The sequence below is a fragment of the Otolemur garnettii genome, unplaced genomic scaffold (assembly GCF_000181295.1).
Source record: "Otolemur garnettii isolate 467f Iridium unplaced genomic scaffold, OtoGar3 scaffold00011, whole genome shotgun sequence".
Taxonomy (NCBI): Eukaryota; Metazoa; Chordata; class Mammalia; order Primates; family Galagidae; genus Otolemur; species Otolemur garnettii.
The window spans coordinates 24352935-24374934 of record NW_003852406.1 but is presented as its reverse complement, the minus strand read 5'-3'; the positions used below and the strand labels follow the sequence as shown (position 1 = coordinate 24374934).

Sequence of the window (22000 nt, the reverse complement as noted above, 5' to 3'; positions counted from 1 at the left end):
AAAAAAAAAAAAATAAATAAATAAATAAATAAATAAATAAATATAAAAAGAAAAAAAAGAAAAATTACCCAGGTTTGGTGGCAGCTGGGACCTGTAGTCCCAGCTATTGGGGAAGCTGAGGCAGGAAGATCACTTGAACCCAGGAGTTTAAGGTTGCTGTGAACTAGGCTGACACCATGATACTCTAGCCCAGGAGGCAGAGCGAGACTGTCTCATAAACACAAAAAGAGTACACACTCCCTGCCACACTGGACTGTGAATTAGAGCTCTACCACGTTCCAGGTGTATAGTCAGAAGCAAGGTGCTTTGCCTCTCTGGACCTTAGCTTCTTCATCTGTCTGGATACAAGTGCTGGGGCACTGGGAGCAGAATTGAAGGTCACTGGGCATCCAAGGGGAGCAGATCCTCTTTGTCGTTCCCAGGCTGGGGCCTGGCCCATGCCCCTTGCTTCTTTCTGCACTCTACTCCCTCATCCCCTGTTCTAGAGCTGGTCTCCAATGCACCCAGAGGTTCGGCTCCAGCATACCTGCAGCTCATACCCTGCCATGCTTTCTCTTGCCCATCCACTTCTGGCTCCACACCTCCACTGCTTCTTAGATTTCCCAGTTAGGATTCATTAGGTAGGGAATCTGATGGGCCAGCTCATCTGTTAGTCTGAAGAGCCTGCTGGTCAGCTTGCAGATGGCATGCCTAGAGCTGCTGTGGTTCCGCCACCTGTGGCCAGGGCACTTGGTTGGTCTTGGAAAGAAGGGCTGGAGGCTTTTAACATAACCTCTTCATCTCAAAGCTGCCACAGGGAGTGAAGGGAAACTAAGCTGATTCCTGGCCTACGTGTTCTCAGAGCCTGTCCTGGGAAGTAGCACTATGTTTGTGCCAAGTGCCAGGGAAGCTGAGTACAGCTGCATTTGGGTCCAGTGTATGGCCCCCAACTCACTACACTCAATATGGGAATCATTATAGGATTTTCTCCCCTTTTCTAGAAGTCAGTGGAAAGGAAAAACTAAGTATCTTGTATATGGAATGTCAGAAAACCAAATGTGAGATGCAGCTTCAGTGAAAGTGTAAGATAGCAATATTTTTTTTTTTTTTTGAGACAGAGCCTCAAGCTGTCCCCCTGGGTAGAGTGCCGTGGCATTACAGCTCACAGCAACCTCCAACTCCTGGGCTCAAGCGAGTCTCCTGCCTCCACCTCCCAAGTAGCTGGGACCACAGGCGCCCGCCACAACGCCCGGCTATTTTTTGGTTGCAGCCGTCATTGTTGTTTGGCGGGTCCGGGCTGGGGATTCGACCCCGCCACCTTAGGTGTACGTGGCTGGCGCCTTAGCCGGTTGAGCCATAGGCGCCGAGCCAAGATAGCAATATTTGAATTACTTTTGTGAAAGAAGGAAATTACCTTTTCAAGTGGTAGCTCAGTGTGATGGCTTATGCCTCTCCCAGCAACCCAGAGATTTGGGAGACTGAGGCAGAAGGATCACTTGAGGCCAGGAGTTTGAGGCCAGTCCACGCAACACAGTGAGACCTCATTTCTATAGAAAAAAATTTTTTAAATTAGTGAGGCATGACGGCATGTGCCTGTAGTCCCAGCTGTTCAGGTGGCTGAGGCTGGAGGATCACTTGAGCTTGGGAGTTTGAGGCTGCAGTGAGCTGTGAGTATGTCATTGCACTCCAGCCTGGGAGACAGAGGGGCACCTTGCCTCTTAAAAAAAAGTTTCAGCTTGTTGAGGAAGAGCCTGACTCTATCCATATCATCCATATCATCCTAGTTTGCACTCAGGAACAGTCTTGCCACTTAGTTTCTAGGAAGTGTTTGGACTGTGGCCCAGAGAGAATATGGGGAAGCTCAGTAGCAGCCACTGCCAATTGGGAAAGTTGGTCCTCCTTGGCACAACCTAGGAAGTGGGCTGTATGGCCTCAACAGATGAAGGAAATCCGTGTTAACAATGGGATGCAGCTGGGCCCGGTGGCTCATGCTGGTATTACCAGCACTTTGGGAAGCCAAAGTGAGAAGGATTTCTTGAGGCCAGGAATTTAAGACCAGCCTGAGCATGTTTGAGACACCCTAGCTCTAGAAAAAATAGAAATATTAGTCATGTGTGGTGGCATGTGCCTGTAGCCCCAGCTACACAGGAGGCTGAGGCAGGAGGATAGCTGGAGTTTGAAGTTGCAATGAGCTATGATGATGTCACTGCACTCTAGCCCAGGAGATGGAATGAGATCCTATCTCAGGAAAAAAAACAAAAAACAAAAAACAAGCTGGGCATGGTGGTTCACGCCCATAATCCCAGTACTCTGAGAGGCCGAGGTGGGCAGATCATGAGTTTGAGGCCAGCCTGAGCTATAGCTGGGCATTGTGGCAGGCAACTATAGTCCCAGCAGCTTGGGAGGCTGAGGCAAGGGGATCTCTTGAGCCCAAGAGTTTGAGGTTACTGTGAGTTTTGATGCCACAGCACTCTACTGGGAGCAACGAAGTGAGACTCTGTCCCCCCCCCAAAAAAACCCCAAAACAAAGAGAAAAATAACAGGATTCCCTGCCTTGCTGAGGACATTCCTGAAGCTTAAGAGGCAGGGTGATGGCTCTGGATCCCAGATCCAGGGCGAGGCAGGTAGACTGGCCTTGGAGGAAGAGGTATGCTACTCCCTCTGCACCACAGAAAATGAGGGGTGGAGGCAAGATTCTTCCAGTGATTTCTTAACTTTGGCTTTGGGTTTAAAATCATCTGGAAGTCTTTACAAGCTGGAAGCCGAACATACACCTCTGGTACGACCTAACAATTCCACTCCTAAGTGTTTACCCACAGAAGTGAATACTTGTGCACAAGACTGCTACTAATATTTTCATAGCAATTTCATAATTGGCAAAAACTGGAAACTGTCCAAATGCCCATCAATAGTGAAATGAATAAATTGTAGCATATCTGTACAAAGGAATTCTAACCACTAGTGAAGACACATAACTCACAATTGCACACAAGATGGCAAACTATTCTTTCAAATTCATTGCCAAGTGTAATAAACCACATAAGAGTACATGTGGTATGATTTTGTTCCTATAAAGCCCAGGAGAAGCAAAGGCAATCTGTGTTGTTGGAAGTCAGAGTGATGGTTATTCTTGGGGAGGGGGGCAGTGAAACCAGGAAGGGCTTCTGCGCAGCTGGTTCCTAGGTGCGTATCCATTTGTGAAATGCATTAAACTGTGCACTGCACTTTTCTATAGGTAAAATATACTTCAGCTGGTCAAGGTGGTTCATGCGTATAATCCTAGCACTCTGGGAGGCTGAGGTGGGTGGATTGCCTGAACTCACAAGTTGGAGACCAGCCTGAGCAAGAGCGACACCTTGTTTCTAAAATACTAGCCAGGCATTGTGGCAGGCGCATAGTCCCAGCTACTTGGGAGGCTGAGGCAAGAGAACAGCTTAAGCCCAAGAGTTGGAGGTTGCTGTGACCTGTGATGCCAGGGCAGTCTACTAAGGGTGACAAAGTGGGACTCTGTCTCAAAAAAAAAAAAGTAATATATATGTATATAGCTTGGCTGGGTGCCCAAGCTCAATGGTTAGAGCACCAACCCTGTGCTCCGGGCTGGCTGGTTCCAACCTGGCCCAGGCCTACTAAATAGAGAAACAACCCCAACAAAAGAAATCAGGCCCCTTAAAAAAGAAAAAAAAGAAAAAAACAGTGTAAGAAATACATAGTTACTTAAATGCTACTCCCAGAGATTCTGATTTTAGTGGTGTGGAGGCTCAGACATCTTTTTTGTTTGTTTTTTTCACAAAGCCCTGCAGGTTATTCTTACACGTACCCACCCAACTGCACATTAACGGTGACAAGAGTGTCTTTTCTCTATAAAGTAGGAGTTGAGCTGACTGCTGAGTGGGAGGTGAGGATGGGTGGGGTGCCTGGAGGGGGGTTGGAGCAGCTGCTGGCGGGACACCCCCATTCCAGGCTGCTGAACCCCAGGGTTTGACTTTCCATCCAAGACAGATGTCCATGTAACTTCCTGTCCCTGGATGGCTGTTGCTGCAGTTTCTGGTTTGTGCTGTCAGGCGCCAGCTGCTGTGATGTGGTTTTTGTTTGGAAGAGAACAGTCTTGTTTTCAGGTCTCTCCTTAGAACTCATAGGGACCTAGCATCCTGCCAGCAGCACAAGAGGGCAGAGTTGGCCCTGGCTTGGCCATGGGAAGAGCTGGCAGGACTCTAATGTCTCAGATGTCCACACGACGTCAACTTGGGAGAGTGTGGTTGCTTCCCTGGGGGAGAGAAGCCTATGGGGACACCTCCTGCCAGCTTTGGGGAGGCCTCGCCTGTGACCACGCAGGCTCCGCTGGCTCAGGCTGCTTGGTCTGGCTAAGATCCTGGAGCTGCCAAAGCCCTGAAGGGAGGCTTGCCTGTGGTTAGGAAGGGCTGGGTGTGGGGAAGGGGGGCAGGTGAGCTGGGGTAGGGCTGCTGACTATAGCCAGCCCCGGGGAACGTGGCCCAGTGGACTTTTCAGGGGCGCAGGCGGGGCCCAGCCTGTGTTTTCCCCCAGGTGCCCCATCCTGAGTGGTCTGGGCACTGCAGCCCTTTTTACATGCCTTCTCCGTCCTACCTAATTCCTCCTTTGATCAGTCAACCAGTGTGGGTTGAGTGCCTGGTGGTGGCAGAGCTGTGGCAGGGAAGCACCCAGCTGGGGCTGACCCTCTCAGTCCTGTCCCTTCTCTCCTCCTTTCCTGCTGGGTGTTAGTCATTCTCTGTGGCCCTTCATTCTTACTGCCTGGCTTTTTTCTCTCCTCCTCCCTTTGGGGTGTCATCATCTTTCTTTTTCTGTCTCTCTTCTTCCTTTATCCATTTAGCAAACACTGCCTGCCTGCTGTGTGCTGGGAATACAGAGATGTACAAGCACATGCCTGCTGGAGCTCAGAGTCAACAGTAGGGGGGCGACAGATGTGTAAACAGGCAAGCACAGTCTGGTGTGGTAAGTGCAGGGGCAGCAGCATGCAAGAAGGGACAAGGGACCACAGAGGGCAGTGAGCCGGTCTGCTGGGGGAAACCCGGGAAGGCTTCACAGAGGAGGTGACATTTGAACCGGGGCTTGCAACAGAACAAGGAACTCCTCAGGTAGATAAGCATGGGAAGTTAGATGGTAGATAAGATTCCAGGTGAGCCAGCAAGGCATACAGGTATGAGGCAGCTGGCTAGCTGTGGGGACAGACTGCTGGGTGAGATTGGAAAGAGAAGGAAAGTTCGGGTGGCTCCTGAGGAAGCGATGGGAGCTAAAGAGGGAAGGTGAGTGGGAGAGTGGTGGGATCAGCTTGGGCCCAGGTGGGAAAGAGGCAGGTGTGCACTGGCAAGGCTGGGGCAGGATTAGTCAGAAAAAAAGTGCTGCTGACCTGGGTTTGTGTGGTGTAGCAGGAGCTGAGGAAAACAGGGGGTTTCATGGGTTATCTCAGGGGTGGGGGGCTTGGCGTTTGATTGGTTATCGGGTAGGGAGAAGAATGAGTTGAAGATGCTGGCTTGGGTACTGTGTGAGAAGAGGCCTTTCATGGGTATTAGGTGCCGAGGAAGCAGCTTTACGGGGATCATGCTGAGCTCACTGCAGTGGTTGGGTCTGACACTCAGGTGGGCAGGAGGTGTTAGGTTAGATAGAGACGGGATTTGGGAGCATCTCCCTGATGGGGTTGTTTTGAGCCCATGGGAAGCAGCTAGACTCTTGCATCTCTGGGCTCCCTACTCACTGCCTCTGCTTCTCCTTCCCCTTTCCTGACCCCTGCCTGTGCTGGCAGTCCCCCAGGCTCAGTGAGTATTTGTCTCCACACGGGGCTTGAGAGCTGCACACTAGGGCCAACAGGGCCTCATCTAGGGAGTTTTCCAATCATTTGTACTCTTTTAACATAAAAAAAAAAATGCTGCCACTTCCCTGCTCCATCCCCCTCATGACAATCATAAGATTTTTTGCGGCTTTTGTTTTTGTATGTGTTCTTTGGAGCTTCTGATCGGGGACACAGGGGAAAGAACTGCAGACGGAATGAATATTTTAAGGGAGACCGGGACTCGTTCTGGTGAGGCGAACTGCCATGTCTTGAGTAAGGGGAGCAAATCTGCAACAGGCTTTGATCGAAAACAATAGGGATTTCAAGACTTCAGATATTAACTCCACTGTCTGGGATGGGTGGGTGGGAGAGTGGTTCATGACCCATAGGGTATGAGCTCAAGTCTGTGGGTGGGAATGGATGGAGGCTGCCAGCAGGGTGCAGGAATCTGGCAGAGCCCCATGCTCTTGAGGCCTCCTTCTTGGTCCTCTGGGTCAGGGCCCAAAGGGTGACAGGGTGCTGCCTGCTGGACTGGTTTTGCTGGTGATCGCTCAATGACCACTCTGCCTTGGACCTTTTCACATGGCATCATCCCCATTTTTTTATTTTTGTTCATTTAAACAAACACTTTAGGGGAGAAAGTCTGAATTGAAAATAACTTTGAGAGCAATGCAGGGTTTACTCATTTTGGCCACAGGCAGGCCAACAGCATTGTCATAGGACAGACGGGCAGGGCTGGCTCTAACAGACGGACATAAAGGCTGTAACCATCCTGTTTGTCACATGCGAAGCGGGGGTTGCTTTTGGTTTAAAGAAATTTGAAAATTGTTTGTCCCCAAGTGACTCTAGTCTAGTCCTGTGATTTTCTTTGTGGAGATGCTGCAGGAAGTGCGCACAGCCTTCCTTCCGTCGCCGGCAGTCTCTGCACTGCCAGAGTGCTCGGTCCCCAAACATCTCGAGTCTCTGCTGCACATGCAGCAGCAGGTTTGGGACTGAGTGATGAATGAAGCAGAGTCCCTGATCTCCTAGAGCCCCTGGGGATGGACAGTCACAGCATACAAATAGTGTGTGTCTGAGAGAGAGACTTCTGATTGGGCTGCTCTGAGTGCCTGAAGCAGGGACCCCTTATCTTGGCTGTGGGAGAGCTGAGGGAAGGCATCGCTCCCTGAGAAAGCCACATTTGGACTACAGATGATTACCCGCGCAAGATTATAATCTAATCCACAAAGACTATAATCTAACCCATGCAACGTTATACTCCTACCCAATTTGTAAGGCCCAACTTCCTTTTCTCTAGGAACCCTGCAGTTACTGTTTCAGTCAATGGGGAATCTATGTGTCTGAGTTCCTGTGGCCTGCAGGACTTAAATCACACCCTACAGTGGCTACATCACAGGCTCTTTCTCATTGTTTCCCCATTTTTAAATTTAATTTTATTTTTGTTATTATTATTTTTTATTTTATTGAGATAGTCTCACGTGCTGAGGCATCATTGCAGCTCACAGCAACCTCAGACTTCTATGTTTAGACGATTCTCCCGAGTAGCTGGGACTAAAGGTGCCTGCTATGATGTTGGGCTAATTTTTCTATTTTTATTCTTATTTATTTATTTTATTATTACTTTTTATTAAATCATAATTTTGTACATTGATGCATTTATGGGGTTCAGTGTACTGTTTTAATATACAATGTGAAATGCTTACATTGAACTAAGTAACACATCCATCACAATTATACTCATTTCTTTTTTTTTTTTTTTTTTTTGGCTGTTTGGCTGGGACTGGGTTTGAACCTGCCATCTTTGGTATATGGGGCCAGTGCCCTACCCACTGGGCCACAGGCGCCGTCCATATACTCATTTCTCTCTTTTTTTTCTTTTTCAGTTTTTCTTTTGGCCAGGGCCAGGTTTGAACCCACCACCTCTGGTATGTGGGGCTGGCATCCTACTCCTTGAGCCTCAGGCACCACCCCTATACTCATTTCTTAATAGTTTTGAAATGTACCATTGCATCATGCACATTAGGTAAGGTCCTCCCAAATACCCTCCCTCCTCCCATATCCCCTCCTCTCCCCTCTCTCTCCTCTTCCCTTCTACTTTCTGGACTATAGCTATGTTTTGCCATTCATATGAGTGTGTAGGTGGTTATATATTGATTTCATAGTAGTATTGAGTACATTGGATACTTTTTTTCCCATTCTTGAGATACTTTACTAAGAAGAATATGTTCCAGCTCCATCCAGGTAAACATAAAAGATGTGAAGTCTCTGTCCTTTTTTATGGCTACATAGTATTCCATGGTGTACATATACCACAATTTGTTAATCTATTCATGGGTAGATGGGCACTTGGGCTGTTTTCTTGTCTTGGCAATTATGAATTGGGCTGCAGTAAACATTCTGGTGCAAATGTCTTTGTTGTAAAATAATTTTTGATCATCTGGGTATATACCTAGTAGAGGAATTGCAGGATCGAATGGTAAGCCTACATTTAGTTCCTTGATAATTTTTCTATTTTTAGTAGAAATAGGATCTCACTCTTGCTCAGGCTGGTCTCAAACTCCTGAGCACAAGTGATCCATCTGTCTCAGTCTCCCAGAGTGCTAGGATTACAGGCGTGAGCCACTGCACCTGGCCTATTTCCCCATTTTATCCTTTGTCTATCATTTAGGCTGGAGCAGATATTCTTTAGAGTTGAGCCCACATACTTTCTCCTAGTGGCCCAGTGCACTCATAGGACCGCAAGGCTCAAGATCTGTAGGTTCAATGGTTTGACTTATATGCTACTCCTTACTGCTATCCTACAGAAGGAATCAAACCAAGTGACTGCCAGATGGAAGAGAGAGATGGGCTCCACTACATAACATTTAAACACAAGAACAGTGAAAATAACACAGACACAACTGAAAGACATGAAAAACTGGGGTAAATACTTGCAAGGATTTAATAAACCAAGGATGAATGTCCTCAATAAAAAATTTATGCAAATAAAGAAAAATTCAGGCCGGGGTGGTGGCTCATGCCTGTAATTCTAGCACGTTGGGAGGCTGAGACAGGAGGATCATGTGAGCCACCCACGAGTTTGAGGTTACAGTGAGCTATCATACCACTGCACTCTAGCCCAGATGGCCAGAGATCCTGTCTGAAAAAAAATAAAAATAAAAAAGATTTGTATAGCCAATTCACAGATGATATTCCAGTGGTTAACATATATAGTATTTGGGAAAAAATGTTCCACTGACCAGTGAGCAGAAATACAAATGAAAACAACATATTTTCACATATGAACTTTACAAAGGTGAGAAAAAGATAATATCGAGAGGAGACTTTGCATGTAGGAAAATAGGTACCACCATATAGCTGGTGCTGATGGCTGGAGTAATGGTTAGAGCATCTGCCAAGCATTCTGAAAGTGGTTCTAAAAAGCTGAGAAATGTTCATTCTCAGTCCACTAATTTCAATTCTAAGAATCTACCCCAGGAATGGACAGTGACATGGGGAATTTCTCATGAAATCATGTGAAGCAATAAAGGTAGTAAAATTATACATTTTGTAAAATTGTACATTTATGCATAAATTTTTCTCTGGGTGATTTTTGGGTAATCTTCTTTTATGGGTGGTTTTAGTCTTTTATATATTTTTATTTCTCGTATTTTCTATAGTGAGCATTAAAAAAATCAAGATTGGAGGGCAGTGCCTGTGGCTCAAAGGCCCCATATGCTGAAGGTGGCAGGTTCAAACCCAGCCCCGGCCAAAAACTGCAAAGAAAAAAAAATCAAGGTTGGAGGGTGGTGCCTGTGGTTCAGAGGAGTAGGGCCCATATACTGGAGGTAGCGGGTTCAAACCCAGCCCCAGCCAAAAACTGCAATAAATAAATAAATAAAAATTAAAAATAAATAAAAAATCAAGGGTGGTGAGCTCAAGTGCCCATAGCATAGTGGTTACGGTACTGGACACATGCACTGGGGCTGGTGGGTTCAAACCCAGCCCAGGCCAGCTAAGCAACAATGACAACTGCAACAACAACAAAAAATAGCCAGTTATTGTGGTGGGCACCTGTAGTCCCAGCTTCTAGGGAGGCTGAGGCAAGAGAATCACTTAAGCCCGAGTGTGAGGTTGCTGTGAGCTGTGATGCCAGGGCACTCTACCAGGGCAACATAGTGAGACTCTGTCTCAAAAAAAAAAAAAAAAAAATCTAGGGTGGTGACCAGGCACAGTGGCTCACACTTGTAATCCTAGTACTCTGGGAGGCCAAGGTGGGTGGATTGCTTGAGCTCAGGAGATCAAGATGAGCCTGAGCAAGAGTGAGACCCTGTCTCTAAAAATAATTGGGCATTGTGCTGGGCGCCTGTAGTCCCAGCCACTTGGGAGACTGAGGCAAGAGGATCTCTTGAGCCCAAGTGTTTGAGGTTGCTGCGAGCTATGACAATATCGTGGGCACTCTACCCAGGGTGACAGAGTGAGACTCTATCTCTAAAAAAACAAAAAACAAACAAACAGGGTGGTAATAATGAAGAAAATAAAGTTGCAGTAAAAAAAAGAAAAGGTGGGCAGCGCCTGTGGCTCAAAGGAGTAGGGCACTGGCCCCATACGTAGGAGGTGGCGGGTTCAAACCCAGCCCCAGCCAAAAACTGCAAAAAAAAAAAAAAAGAAAAAAAGGAAAAGGCCAGCTCATACCTGTGATCTTAGCACTCTAGGAGGCTGAGGCGGATGGATAGCCTGAACTCACAGGTTGGAGACCAGCATGAGCCAGGATGAGACTCGTCTCTAAAAATAGCTGGATGTTGTGGCGGGCGTCTGTAGTGCCAGCTACATAGGAGGCTGAGGCAAGGGAATTGCATGAGCCCAAGAGTTTGAGGTTGCTGTGAGCTATGATGCCACAGCATTCTACCAAGGGCAACAAAGTGAGACTCTGTCTCAAAAAAGAAAAGAAAAGAAAAAACAGGGGGAATAAAAAAACCTACAAAATAGTGGAACCAAACAAATCCAAAAATTAACTCTGAGGGCCAAAGCTTCAAATCTGTCACTTGACAACAATCAGTGAGAACGTATTAATATGTGTGTCAAACTCCTCTATAACTATGGTCCCCACCCTCTGGTCTGTGGACCAGTACCAGTTTGTGGCTTATTAGGAAGCAAGCCACACAGCAGGAGGTGGTGAGCCCTGGATGAGCAGGTGAAGCTTCATTTGCACCCCACTCACATTACCACCTCAGCTCCACCTCCTGTCCCATTCTCGGCCCCCTGCCATCCATGGAAAAATTGTCTTCCATGAAACTGGTCCTGGGTGCCAGAAAGGTTGGGCACCATGAGAGGATCTTAGGTGTGCCTTGAAAAATTTTAAGGACCATTAATTTATTTTTTAAAGAAGCTCAAAGCACAATAATTATATATTTTTAAACTTTTTTAAATCAACATAATTGAAGTGTATCACACAAGTTTATAGGTTCAAGTGTGCCATGAAGTAAAAGAGATTGAAAAACACTGCTTTATAAGGTTGAGGACAGAGGTCATCGGGCCACATGGCTATGGCCGGGCTGATTTTGTGGGTGAGATTACCCTGGCTCTTCACTGTAACTATCACTGAGCATAGCCTGTCCCTTGGTGGCACTCAGTTTCCTAATTTGTGCAATGGTATGCTGAGAGAGGGGTGAGACTATTCTCTGAGGGTTATGGCAGATATTAGGCTAAGTGGATAATTCTGTTCTTGAAGAAGTGTGTGAGTAGGCTGGGCATGGTGGCTCATGCCTGTAATCCTAGCATTCTGGGAGGCTGAGGCAGGAGGACTGCTTGAGGCCAGAAGTTTAAGACCAACTGGAGCAAGAGTGAGAAGCCATCTTTACAAAAACTAGAAATATTAGCTGGGCATGGTGATATATGCCTGTACTCTCAACTACTCAGGAGGCCGAGGAAGGAGGATTGCTTGAGTCTAGGAGTTGTTGGAGGTTGCCATGAGCTATGATGACACGATTGTACTCTAGCCAGGGTGACAAGGTGAGACCCTGTCTCAAAAAAAAAAAAAAAAGAAAAAGAATGTGACTGAGCACTATGATTTATAGGGTCAAGAGCTCAGCTCCTTGTTGGCTGAGGGACCACTGAACTTGACCTTATTATCTCTTCCTGACTACAGCACTGCCCTAGATTGTCCCTGCTTCTTGGCCACCCTCTCATCCTTGGTCAGTCCCTGGGCCCACTCAGTCAGGACTAGCTTGACTGCTCAAGCTTTATTGGTTCCAAGCCTGGAGGAGCAGAGACAGGGAAACTGTTCTTTGGAGCTGTTCAGTGGAGGCAGTAACTCAAGGCCATCGGAAAGCCCCACGTGCGCAGAGAGAGCAAATCTCCTCCCTCTTGGACTCTCTGGAATATCATAAGATGGTTTAGCTCTCATGACCCAGCTGTCCTGACTTTGGCTAAAGCCACTTCCTGGTATGGAGCAGCCCCTCCCCACCTGGCCACGCTCACCTGTGGGCTGACTGGAGTCCACCTCCCACATCTTCAGCCTCATCAGCTGCTGGTGATAAGGCCTCTTGTGCTCGGAGGCGTCCTTTCCCAGAACCTGGCAGTTTACCGTCACGCCACCTGGGTCCCTCAGGTGCCAGCGAGTCTTAGAGTCGTCCTTCCTGAGGTGCCTCCTCAAGGGTGGGGGTGAAGGCCTCGCTCCAACTGCCTCACAGCTGCTGGTCGCTCGGCATGAGGCAGATTCATTTTCCTCTACCTCAGGCATAAACTGAACAAGCTTTCAGGAAAGAAGCTGTGTGAGACTTCCCTACTCCCATCAGCTGCCCCAGAACCTCTGCCTCCCAACTGTGACGCCTGCAGCCTCACCCTGAATATCAGAACCAGTCTTGGTGACAGAGGCAGCTGCCCTGGGCATGGTGGGGCTGGTGGGGAAAGAAGTCCTCATCAGGCCTCCCTTCCTGACGTGGGCCTGTTTCTCCCTAGCAACCAGCAAATGTCTGCAAAGACAGCTTCTCTGAAGAGCCCTGTGTCCCACACAGAAGAGGCAGACAGAGCTCAGGAGCCCGGAGACCACAGGTGAGGACCCCATAGATACATACAGATTGGCGGGTGGGAAGAACTCAGGAGGTGACCTGTTAGAAAGGGAACTTTTGCAGTTCTGTGAGCTGGAGCTGCCTGGGCCCCTTCCTCCCACCCCTCAGGCCTGTCCCAGTGCGCTGGGACCTAGCAGAGCCCAGGCTTCTCAAGTTACCAGCCTCCTCCCTGCTCAGGGCAAAGGTTTGCATTTCAGTGCCACACCCCCTTCCCCAGCTTGGTAGCCTCCTCAGGTCAGGTGCATCTGTGCGGAGCTCCTCACTGCAGCAGCCACAGGCAGGAGGCTGCAAGGAGGGGAGTCCTGCTGGGATCATGGCCCATGGCCAGGCCCCAGAGCTGTGAGTCTGACACCTCCATCTCATCCACTCCCCATTCCTAGGCTGCCTGGTGTCTGCTTACCCCTTGTCCAAAGAAAAGGAAGAGGGTCTTTAACACGCAGGGGTGGGCAGCTCCTGAGCATCTTTGGGAGAGCAGGCTTACCTTCTGGGGGCGCTGCTCACCTCCTCTGGGATGGAGGGTTCTCAGCGACTCCACCCTGCATCCAGGAGAGTCCTTCCCCAGGCATGAGCTGTGTGCATGCTGGGCTTAGTGTTTGCTGTGTCCCCGAGAGAAGGGCCCTAGTCTCCTGTCTCTGCCCCAAGTTCTGGCTCAAAGCCCGGGCAGAATTGGCACTGAGGAGGCATGGGCAGGACTCAAGGGTTCCTTGTGCCTGGAATGGAATGTCTTCTTTGCAGTCTGCACTGGCCAGAAAGCTTGAAGGGTGAAGAGATAAAGAAGTGCAGCCGTGAGGGGGTAAGTGTGCGGAGGCTGCCTCCTCACTGTCCACCAAGGAATGGGCTCTGGGCTGCCTGAATTTCAGTGCAGGCCTGTAGCCAGAAAACCAGGAGAGCTGAGTGGGTGTCCCTTCCTTGAGAGGGGCGGTATATCCTCTTCCTGTCACAGGCTACCTGTCAGGCCCAGCATCACCAGGAGACAAGCTGTGCTTGGAACTCAGCCCTCCACACCCCGCTCTTTACTGACCGTTTCGTGCTAAATCCCCAGGACCGGGAAGGGTTGTGACATTATTTCCTGGTAGCTGGAGCAGGGCCCTTTGGGGGGTCTGATCTCCCAGGGCTTCTCAGACCCAGCCTGTGTGTTTGCAGACGCCACTGAGTAAATACGACCAGCAATACCACAAGCTGTTTAAGGACATCCCTTTGGAGGAGGCGGTTCTCAAAGGTGAGCTGTCTCCCTGGGGTAACTGAACAGGCTTAGGGGTCTGGGACCAGGTCCACTACTGCAGATCCTCCCAGGCACAATTTAAATATGAGAACTGGTTGACCTTTAGATATAGTTGGTCCTTTTTTCACCAAAAGTATGATAAGATTGAGCTGGTTTGCAATATGAAGTTGAATTTATAAAGATTTTTTTGAGGAAATGTCAGGGCTTCCAAATCCTATTTCTGTTCTGCTCTTATTAGTGACTGTTCTTCACTGTTCAGGCCTCTCCTGAGCATGTCAGGGATTTTGCACAGTCAAGGCAGGGCAGAGCAGAACAGTGTGAGGCGAAGGGTTCTGCGGACCCAGTATGGGCGACCAGGGCAGAACCTGTCTGGACCCCACAGGGTCTGGGAGGAGAAAGAAGAAACATCTAGCAGTCTGGAAGGGTGGAGTGGGGGCAGTCAGGAGAAGAAGCCTTAAAGTGCCAAGGACAGGGATGGTTTGGACCCTCAGATGGAGAGGGGAGAGTCTGATGAGAGAGGTCCTGAGGTTGGACTCTGGATTCCTGAGTGTGAAGACCCTGAGCTCCCCTGGCTGGCTTTGCTTATGGCAAATCTTTGCTTCTGTGACTTCCCAGTGTGCTCCTGTGCCCTCCAGAGGGACCTCCTTCTCCAGGGCCGACTCTACATCTCCCCCAACTGGCTCTGCTTCCATGCCAGCCTCTTTGGCAAGGATATCAAGGTAGTAATGAGTGGTAAGGGCTGCCATGACCCAGTGAGGCCCCAACCCCAGCCCAGGGAAGAGACAGCCTTCTGCCCTGTGGGCATGCCTCGAGTCCCCTCGGGGAAGCCTCTCACTGGTTGGATAAGAGCTTTGAGGCTTCTCATCCAGTGTCCAGGGAAGTAGTTCTTCCCCTTGGGAAACAGGGCCCTGATCACCACATTTGGCCTGAGCTGGCCTGAACAGTTCATAGCCAGATTATTCTGCCTCTGGGTATCTCAGGAAAGCCTTCAGAATCAGAGTGCGATGTCCCGTTTAGGAGGAATCACAACTGTGGCCAAGAAATAACCCCATTAGTAGAGTGTGGTATTACCTAAAGCAAGTACCTCTGCCTCCAGATACCAGGGACCATGCCTGGTGAGAGCGCTGAGTGGCCTGTGCTGTCCAGGCTGGGGCAGAGGGGGAACCTAGATGAGAAGGCAAATGGTTCAGATACTTCCCCCTAGGGAGCCAGGCATCTTTTTGGTGTCCATCCTTGGCTCACAGCCAGGATGTGGTCCTATAGCTGAGATCCTACACGGGAGCAAAGGGACTCTGTCCTTGGGGTTGAGTCCTGAGGAAAGCGTGCTTCTCCCTCTCAGGTGGTCATCCCTGTGGTGTCTGTACAAATGATCAAAAAACACAAGATGGCACGTCTCCTTCCCAATGGCCTGGCCATCACCACCAACACCAGCCAGAAGGTCTGTGAGTCTCTGGGCCAGCGCTGCCTTGTCAGTCTCCCCATCCTATCCCTGGAGTCCCCAGCCCAATTCAGGCAGTGTCCCAGGTCTTTCCTCCACTCCACCTTGCAGCTCTCCAGCGGGTATTTCAGGATATGTATTATAGCAAGCCGGGAGAGGGCTTCCTAGGTGGGGGTCTTGTGGAGCTGATATCCCTGTAGGCCTGGCCCCAATTTATAGAGGAGGCCTGCTGGCACACCAAGGGCTCTCACTCCACCTTTTCTGTTTTCTTTCCATGTCCCAGTATGTCTTTGTGTCACTGGTTTCCCGGGACAGTGTATATGACATGCTGCGGAGAGTCTGCACCCACCTGCAGGTAGGGTACACTGGGGTGGGAGCTGGGCAGGAGGCTGCTCAGGACTGGTCTCAGGTATTGGGGACAGGGGAGCTGAGGGAGGTCAGCCCATCTCTGCAGCACAGGGAGCAAGGGCAGGGACATGGGAGCGAAAGGGACCGAGGTGCTAGTTGTGAGCATGTCTTTTTGTGGCCAGTGGGTCCTTGTGTGTCCCCAGGTATAGATGTTCCTCTGCCTATGACAGGGTTATGTCTGATAAACCCATTGTAAGTTGAAAATATCCTAAGTCAAAAATGTATAGGATTAATATGGTTTGTCTAACCTGAACATTGCAGCTTAGCTTAGCCTGTCTTAAACGTGCTCAGGACACACACACTGGCCTACAGTTGGCCAAAATCATCTAACACAAAGCCTGTGTTATTGTAAAGTGTTGAATGTCTCATATAATCTATTGGATACTGTCCTGAAAGTGGAAAACAATGGTTGTATAGGTACTTGAAGTACAGTTTCTACTGACTGTGTATTGCTTTTTTTTTTTTAATTTTTTTTTTTAGAGACAGTCTCACTTTATTGCCCTTGGTAGAGTGCCATGGCGTCACAGCTCGCCACAACCTCCAACTCCTGGGCTTAGGTGATTCTCTTGCCTCAGCCTCCTGAGTAGCTGGAACTACAGGTGTCCGCCACAACGCCCAGCTATTTTTTTGTTGCAGTTTGGCCGGGGCCAGTTTGAACCTGCCACCCTCGGTATATGGGGCCAGCGCCCTAGCCACTGAGCAACAGGTGTTGCCCTGTGTATTGCTTTTATACCACGGTAAAGTTAAAACATCCTGGGTGAACCATCTTAAGTCAGGGACCCTGTGTGTGTGTGTGTGTGTGTGTGTGTGTGTGTGTGTGTGTGTGTGTTTGTGTGTATTCCCTCACTGTACTTCCTTAATGGACAAGCAGCATGTGGCTGCTTCCCACTGTGCCCTGCAACCCTCTCTGGCCCGTGGTAACGGGAGGGAATGGCAGCTGCATGGGAGAGCAAGGTGCCTAGGATTTGCTCTCTACTCCAGCATTAAACTGGGGCTCCCTGCAAACTTTGGGAGCTGGGTCTCACCTGACTCAAAGTAGCTTATTTGGAGGTAAAGCTGTCTTGGAGAGTGCCAGTGTTTCCCCACACCTGACTTACCCTGTTCCTTTTCCTCCTCAGCCTTCCAGCAAGAAGAGTCTGAGTGTGAGAAAGTTTCCAGAGAAAGCAGTGTGCAAGTCTCTGGTGAGAGCGGAGGGTGGGAGTGAAGGCTGCTGGCCTGAGAGTGCCCCTAGCTCTGAGGCATCAGGGTCTCCAAAGAGGGGCCCACAATGCACCACTGGGGCACAGTGGTCATGCTGTGCTGGGGCGCCCCTAAATCTGTCACTCTCACTCTCAATACCATGGTGAGCCACTAGGTCTTCAGTAGGTTCAATGACCTTCTGAGAACAGAAGTCCAGTCCCCCCAACACTGGCCAGGTGGAGTCCCACACCTGTACAGAGACAGGGCCAGTGATCCGTCCTCTTCCTTTGTGGCAGAGTCAGGAGAGCTTTCAAGAGGATAGAGATGGCTCTGGGAAAGAAAGAACTTCAAAGGCTATCATGAACCCACAAGGACTTATTTTAGGTTGGCCGAGGTCTCAGTAGTTTCCTTTGGTAGTTGTGGCCCTGGGTAGGCAGAGCTGAGTATCTAGGCTGGGGATACAGGTAGAAACACCCCGGGGTGTTTGAAGTCTCCTTCAGTAACTATTAAGCATTTAGCCAAGCATGCAATATGCATAATGCCATGCCAGGAACAGAAGGCAATGTTCCCATTTTTGTTCATGGGGACCGTAAGTTCCCTCTGTCAAGGTCAGTGACTTGTTCAGGGTTAGGGCCTGGAATAGAAGGAGCCATAACGTATCTTATCTAAGACACGTACACTAGCAGTCTTCAAAGACATTGTTTCCTGGTCGAGTGGTTAGTCACAGCAAGAAAGCAGACAGGAGAGCCATGTGGTGGCTGTGGCAACTGTCCCCCAGCCCCTTGTGCCTTCTTCCATTCCTGGCTAGGCATCTGTATGGGTAATACCTGGAGAAAGCTCTGGTAAACCTGGTGTGGGCAAGTGAGATCCCAAGGGCCAGGATAACACAGCTTCTCCTTCTTTTCTGCAGGAAGTCTTCATCCCAGAGATGAAGTGGAGGAAAGTGTGCCCTGCCTCCAAGTCCCTGTCCCTCCCAGACAACATCCGTCATATCCCTCAAGCATCCATGGACTCCACAGACAGAATCTTCCCCTCCAGAGAGCCCCCAAGTTCTGGTGAGTTCAGGGGCTTGGCCATGCCAACCACTTGCGAAGGCTGGACTTTTCCCAGTTCTGTGAAAAGGGCTCACAGCCAGCAGGGCTTCTTGCTGACCCTTTCTTTCTCCAAATCCATATGGAAAACTCAAGAGCACAAGCATCTTCAGAGGATGGGGGATCTGTGCCTGCCCCATGCCGGGCTGGGGTGCTGCCCACCCTAACGGTTCTCCCTTTGCAGAGAATGCCACCTGTGAGGAGGATGAGCTGGAGGAGGAGCCTGAGAGTGACAGGAAGCAGAGGCTCTGGGATTACCGGTTCTTCAAGATCTTCTTTGTGCTGTAGGTGACTCTGGGGGGGAGGGAGGGACCTGCCTGGGTGTCTAGGTGTTTGGACCAGAGGCTTTGGGGTATGGGGACTTCACTATCTAGGGCCAAGGGAATGTTCTGAGTCAAATTCAAACTTGTGGGTTGTGTCTGAAGGCCACATGGCACACCCTTTTCTAGCAAGAGAAAGCATCTCCAGTTTCATCAAACCCTTATGGGGTTAAGACTATAGGGTGGGGAGGGGCAAGATGTGGAGCAGGTGAGAGGAGGGGAAATTGTTGCCCAGGACTGGGGAGAGGGAGGGCTGGTGAACATGGGAGAGCCACCAGATAGCGGAAGGTAAATACTGACCAGGGACAAGCACAGCCTCCCCACTGCCCATCACTAGAGCAGTTTCTGGAACCTTTAACTTGTCTGTTCCCCTAAGGTCCAGAGGAATAGTGAGCATGGTGGGAAGTTCCAGGAACAGCCGCTCCCAGCTTTCCTCCTTCTTACCTTACAAGCTTCCTCCGGCTCTGCTGGCTGGGTTTTGGCTGTTCACCTCAGCGCCTGCTGGGGAAATGGGCTCAGCTGAAGGGCCCAGAACTCCTGCTGGGCTGCAAAGCCACCTCCATGGGGATGAGTCTCAGGACCCCCCTGTGGCCTCTGGGAAGAAAGATGCCCAGGCCTGAACAGGGCAAAGGGCTCTTTAATTCTTTCAATTAAAGAGTAGCGTGGCTCGGCGCCTATAGCTCAACCGGCTAAGGCGCCAGCCACGTACACCTAAGGTGGCGGGTTCGAATCCCCAGCCCGGACCCGCCAAACAACAATGACAGCTGCAACCAAAAAATAGCCGGGCGTTGTGGCGGGCGCCTGTGGTCCCAGCTACTTGGGAGGCTGAGGCAGGAGACTCGCTTGAGCCCAGGAGTTGGAGGTTGCTGTGAGCTGTAATGCCACGGCACTCTGCCCAGGGGGACAGCTTGAGGCTCTGTCTCAAAAAAAAAAAAAAAAAGAGTAGCGTAAGGCCCCATTATCTGGTGAGCCTCCAAAAATACAAAAGAAATATTCAACCCTTTCTTGCCTCTCTTTCCCCAGGATCTGCTTCTTGGTCATGTCCTCGTCCTATCTGGCATTCCGCATCTCCCAGCTAGAACAGCAGTTGAGCTTCTTGAATTGGGATGGCCCAGTACCTGGGCACAGGTGGGCCTTTTCTCTTCTTAATGCTTCTGGGATTGAGAGTTGTGGACAGGAGTCAAAAACTCGAGGCCAGGCTGTCTAGCTGGACTTGGCCCTCTTTTAAGCTGGTTTGATAGCCCTAAGCAAGGTTGAACAGTGTGTGTGGGGTATACAGATCCCACTCTGCCCCACTTTCAGTGTGGGCAGCTGGGGGAGAAGGGCTTCCCTGGCCCTTCTGCCCATGTCCTTCTGCCTTTTGGGCTCTCCCTGATTGGGGCATCTTTCCTGTGTGCAGGTAACAGCCACTTGGCCTTTGTTCCCACTCCTCCAAGAAGACAGCTCTGGGTGCTAAGTCTCCACCAGCCATTCCCTGGGTTTATGCTGCTGTTGTGCTGAGATTGAGTACGAAGGAAAATACTCCAGATCCCTCCTTCTTCTCCCCCCTCCTTCCTCCTCCCCCCAGTGAGTGATCTGAAGTACCTGTTTACAATATAACTGGCTCCTGCAATTTTTGGACTCAGAAAGCCAGATTCTTTGGAACTAGCTGAGGAATTCTGTACGCTAAGCTTCAACAACCACTTAAATGAGAAAAAAATTTAACCTGTCCTTGGAAACAGTTGTGGCACACAGGCAGAACCCTGGAGGCCACCTCAAGGGAAAAAGGCCATGCTTGGATACCTGGAGTGTGGCTGTCTGTCGTGTGGCTCACTCTGGTGGTGGCATCAGAAGCTAGAACGCAAACCACCAGTGTGGGCTCCACTATCCCCCAGCAGACTATGCTCTGAGGGACCTCTCTGCAGGGAGCCAGGGCAGAGGCTTGCCGAGGGGCCATGAGTACAAGAGGAGGGCTTAAGGCCAGGACTCCAGCAAGAGATGAATTTTCCTGCTCCTGGCTGAGGCTATGTGCTGGCCCTTCATGAGGAGGCTGGCTGAGCCTGGAAGATGCTGCCCGCAGCAGGGGATTGTGGCAGGGGTTGTAAAGAACAAAAGTCCCAGAATTCCATGTTCTCAGCTCTCACTTTCTGGTGAGACAGGTGGATGAGGGCCTTTGTGGCCACACATTTGGTACTGCATCTTGTCCAGGAATGCCAAATATTTTCAAGGTGTTTGAGGCCCTGGAAGTAGGGGATGGCAAGGGTAGAGGCTTTGAGCCTTGCTGTATACTTGCTAACTGCCTAGATCTCAGGGAGGCTTGATTGGGCAGACAGGTGTGTTGGTGTTGGGCCAACACAGGGCAGGGCTCACTCACATCACCTGCAGCCACAGAGGGTCCTCCACTTCATAGGATACATTCTCCATTAATATGGTGACATACGGTTTTTTTTTTTTTAACTGATTTAAATTCTCTTTGTGGTAGAAATAAGTTGTGGTTAAAAATGTCAAAAAAGAAATATATATGTCTGGTGACAGTTTTCTAGGTGGAGTTGCTGTAGTGCAGAAACCATGCCGGTGGGGTCTGTTTGATGCCTTTGGGAATAAGAGATGTAGGGGAGAAAGGTAGACAGGGCGGTGGTTTTGCCTTGGAGATTCCTCCTGCTTTGTCAGGGCCATCTTTATTCTTAAAAGCTTCTCCGTGCCCCAGAACTCTGGTCTGATCTCCCTGGGAGTCTCATCTGCTCAGCTAGTGCCTTTGAAGGGCCTTCGTGAGGAGGCCACGTGTACAAAAGGAAAGTCACTGGTGATGGGGTGGGTGGTGTCAGAAATAGCCAATTTTCTCCTCTTCAGACACTGACAGGTTAGTCAGGAGAAGAAATCCAGGTAGAAATTATTTCAGAGCCATGATTGTTCTATTTATCACAAACATAACTGAGGATCAGAGGGACTGCCAGGAGGTGACAAATCTCTGAGCTCAGATTGGGAGTCTTTTCATTCTCTCCCCATCTCAGTTCCTGAGATTAATCTTAGCTTGTGTGTGTGTGTGTTGCTTGCACCCAATCTATACGCCTCAGGTGAAACTCACTGTTCTGATCTCCTCACAGTGCCACACTGGATGAATGGCCATCCTGTCTTTTTTTTTTTTTTTTTTTTTTTTTTGAGACAGAGCCTCAAGCTGTCCCCCTGGGTAGAGTGTTATGGCATTACAGCTCACAGCAACCTCCAACTCCTGGGCTCAAGCGAGTCTCCTGCCTCCGCCTCCCAAGTAGCTGGGACCACAGGAACCCGCCACACGCCCAGCTATTTTTTGGTTGCAGCCGTCATTGTTGTTTGGCGGGCCCGGGCTGGGGATTCGAACCTGCCACCTTAGGTGTACGTGGCTGGTGCCTTAGCCAGTTGAGCTATAGGCACCGAGCCTTTTGCTTTGTTTTGTTTTGTTTTTGAATCAGCCCTTTTCATCAATCTTTTCCATATTTTCAGGGCAATAATCCTTCTTGCCTTCCCTGGTGGGGGCGAACAAATCCATTCTCTG

At 49.7% G+C, this 22000-nt stretch overlaps 1 protein-coding gene across 1 annotated transcript in view; it reads left to right on the top strand.

The window, feature by feature from the left end:
* GRAMD2A (GRAM domain containing 2A) overlaps positions 1-19944 on the top strand; it is a 47465-nt gene extending 27521 nt beyond the window's left edge. The window contains exons 2-12 of the mRNA XM_023510013.1: positions 12722-12814; positions 13567-13624; positions 13975-14050; positions 14669-14772; positions 15393-15491; positions 15775-15846; positions 17018-17080; positions 17989-18133; positions 18354-18453; positions 19513-19617; positions 19889-19944. Coding sequence (XP_023365781.1) covers positions 12722-12814; positions 13567-13624; positions 13975-14050; positions 14669-14772; positions 15393-15491; positions 15775-15846; positions 17018-17080; positions 17989-18133; positions 18354-18453; positions 19513-19617; positions 19889-19892 — 919 coding nt within the window. The 3' untranslated portion in view covers positions 19893-19944. The remainder of the gene's footprint in view (positions 1-12721; positions 12815-13566; positions 13625-13974; positions 14051-14668; positions 14773-15392; positions 15492-15774; positions 15847-17017; positions 17081-17988; positions 18134-18353; positions 18454-19512; positions 19618-19888) is intronic.
* The last annotated feature ends 2056 nt before the right edge of the window (positions 19945-22000 follow it).